General features: G+C 62.0%; 1 protein-coding gene across 1 annotated transcript in view; it reads right to left on the bottom strand.

Moving 5' to 3' along the window:
* Positions 1-687: 687 nt before the first annotated feature.
* LOC103272353 (GRB2-associated and regulator of MAPK protein 2) overlaps positions 688-2,145 on the bottom strand; it is a 15,330-nt gene continuing 13,872 nt past the window's right edge. The window contains exon 9 of the mRNA XM_021718492.1: positions 688-1,894. Within this exon, the coding sequence (XP_021574167.1) occupies positions 868-1,894 (1,027 nt within the window). The 3' untranslated portion in view covers positions 688-867. The remainder of the gene's footprint in view (positions 1,895-2,145) is intronic.

The raw sequence follows: 2,145 nt of genomic DNA, 5'->3' as shown, positions 1-2,145 counted from the left end.
AAGAAAACCAGGGAAAGACCCAAATGTTCATCAGAGTCACATGACAGCAGGAGACTGGCAGAAGTACAAGTGGCTGACCACCGCCTGCTTCTAGAATCAAAGAGCAGCTGATCTAAATCTACCTGCTTTTTCACTCTCAAGCTGAACCCCACTGACAGGTGGATGACCAGTTGCAGTGAAGTTTGGGCAGAAGCCAGGGCTCTCAAGATGTCTGGGGAGCGTCTGCCTCCCTAGCTAGATAAGCAGGTCAACAGCAGAGCTGTGCTCTTCCCAAGTTAACACCCAAGAACCAGAACCCAGAAGTGGAGCCCACCGGCTTGTCCACAATCCGCCTGCATTCAGGGCCAGACACAAATCACTGTGGAACACAGTGGGGGCAGGGTATCCCAGAGGCACAGAAAGCAATACTCCTGACTCAGGTGGCTTTAGGCCAGAAGCCTGCAGAGCACACAGGAGAGTGGGCACTTGGGGGATTTGTGCTTCAGTTCTGGGCCATCTTCCTTGTCTCTAACCTGAACCTACAAGCTTAGGAGTGCAAGACAGCTGTGAGGTCTGCAGTGGGCATGGGAAGGTGTTGGGGCACCATGAAGGCCAGCCTGTGGCCTGCTGGGGGAATCAGAGCAAGTGCCTCACCAGGCCCAGGTGCACAGTGGTGCCTCCAGGCCCCTCCCCACACATTCCGCACACTCAAAGGCAAGACATCCCGTGCAGGGGTCTGACCCCAGAGGACCACATTTCCAAGTGCGTCTCCCTGGATCCACTGGGTCTTAGCATAGACTCTCCCAGTAGCCAGGCCCTGCTTCTCTGGGAGTGCTGTCCCCAGGCCTCTGTGCCAGCATTCTCGCTGTGCAGCTCAGGCCGGCTAGTTCAGATCTTGGGCCGCCAGCCTTTGATGAACTGCATGATCTTCTTGACCTGCAACTTGGTGAGGTGGAAGTCGTCTGCCAGGATGTCCTCACTGAGCTGCACAAAGATGCTGCCATCGATGCGTTCTCGGGCAAAGAAGCTCACCACGTCCTCCGAGAGCCCAATGAAACGCAGACTGCGAGAGACCTCCTCCAGGGAGAGTGCAGACAGGTCAGCGGGGGGCTGCCAGGAGGCGGCATCCCGGCCTCCGAAGCCTGTGGCTCCATCCCAGGGACTGGCAGGAGGCCCTTCCAGGCGCCCTTGAGTGAGAAAGAGTCGTGCTCCTCCTGCCTCAGGCCCCTGCAGGGCAGCTGGTGACAGTGGGGTGGGGACCTGCCGCAGCACCAAACCTTCAGGCTCGAAGGCCTTGGGGGCACCAAGCGGTGAAAGGTGGGGGCCGGGCCCAGCCACCCCCATGGCTCTGGGCTCCTGACCGCGTCGCAGCTCAGGCTCTGGAGAACTGCCCTGCCCCAGCTCAAAGGGATCGAAGGGCTCCAGGGCCGGTTCCTGCCATTCAGAGGAAGAGGAAGAGGACGTGGGACAGGAGGCCGGGGGAGCAGCTGAATAGGCCTGGCCTGGCGAGACCGGGCCTGGGGAGTACGCAGGGCTGGAGGTAGCCACGGGCCCCGAGGTTGCTGTGGGCCCAGAAGAGGCCGCCGTAGGGCCGGAGGGGTAGGTGGGCCCGGAGAAGGGGTTGAGCGCTCCAAACGGAGCGAAGCGCTTCTGGGGGTGCGAGGGCTTGAGCAGAGGTGGGCAGCTGTGGTAGGTCTTGGCAGGGGTGTCGGCCCCCAGGAGGGAGGTGGCGCGACCACTCAGGGGCTCGGCAAGGACCCTGGAGGCCTGGCTGGGCTGCGTGGTCGAGGGCAGTGGTCCGGGCGGCGGGCGGCTGGAGGGCTCGCCCACCTTGCAGTCTCCCCAGGTGCAAGGGTAGCAATAGAGGGAGTAGGCGTCCGGCGACGGGGAGCCGCTGCCACTGCGGGAGCCCACCCTGTGGCAGAGACAGACAGACGTCCAGGACAGGTAAGGCAGAGCGAGGGGGACGCGGCAGCAAGCCACCTCTCTAATCTCAGCAACACGGCCTGTGCCCCGGCCCCCAGAGCCCGCGACCCTCTGAGAGTGCCCTGTTCCTTCTTCCAGCGTCCCCAACCCAGGGCAGAAAACACAAGGGGAAGAATTACACTAGCGGGGCTCGGTGGCTCAGCCTGTAATCCCGCACTTTGGGAGGGTGAGGTGAGTGGA

This window comes from Carlito syrichta, unplaced genomic scaffold, assembly GCF_000164805.1.
Source record: "Carlito syrichta isolate Samal-C Ts95f unplaced genomic scaffold, Tarsius_syrichta-2.0.1 Scaffold312243, whole genome shotgun sequence".
NCBI classification, from domain to species: Eukaryota; Metazoa; Chordata; class Mammalia; order Primates; family Tarsiidae; genus Carlito; species Carlito syrichta.
This window is presented reverse-complemented; position numbering and strand designations above follow the sequence as displayed.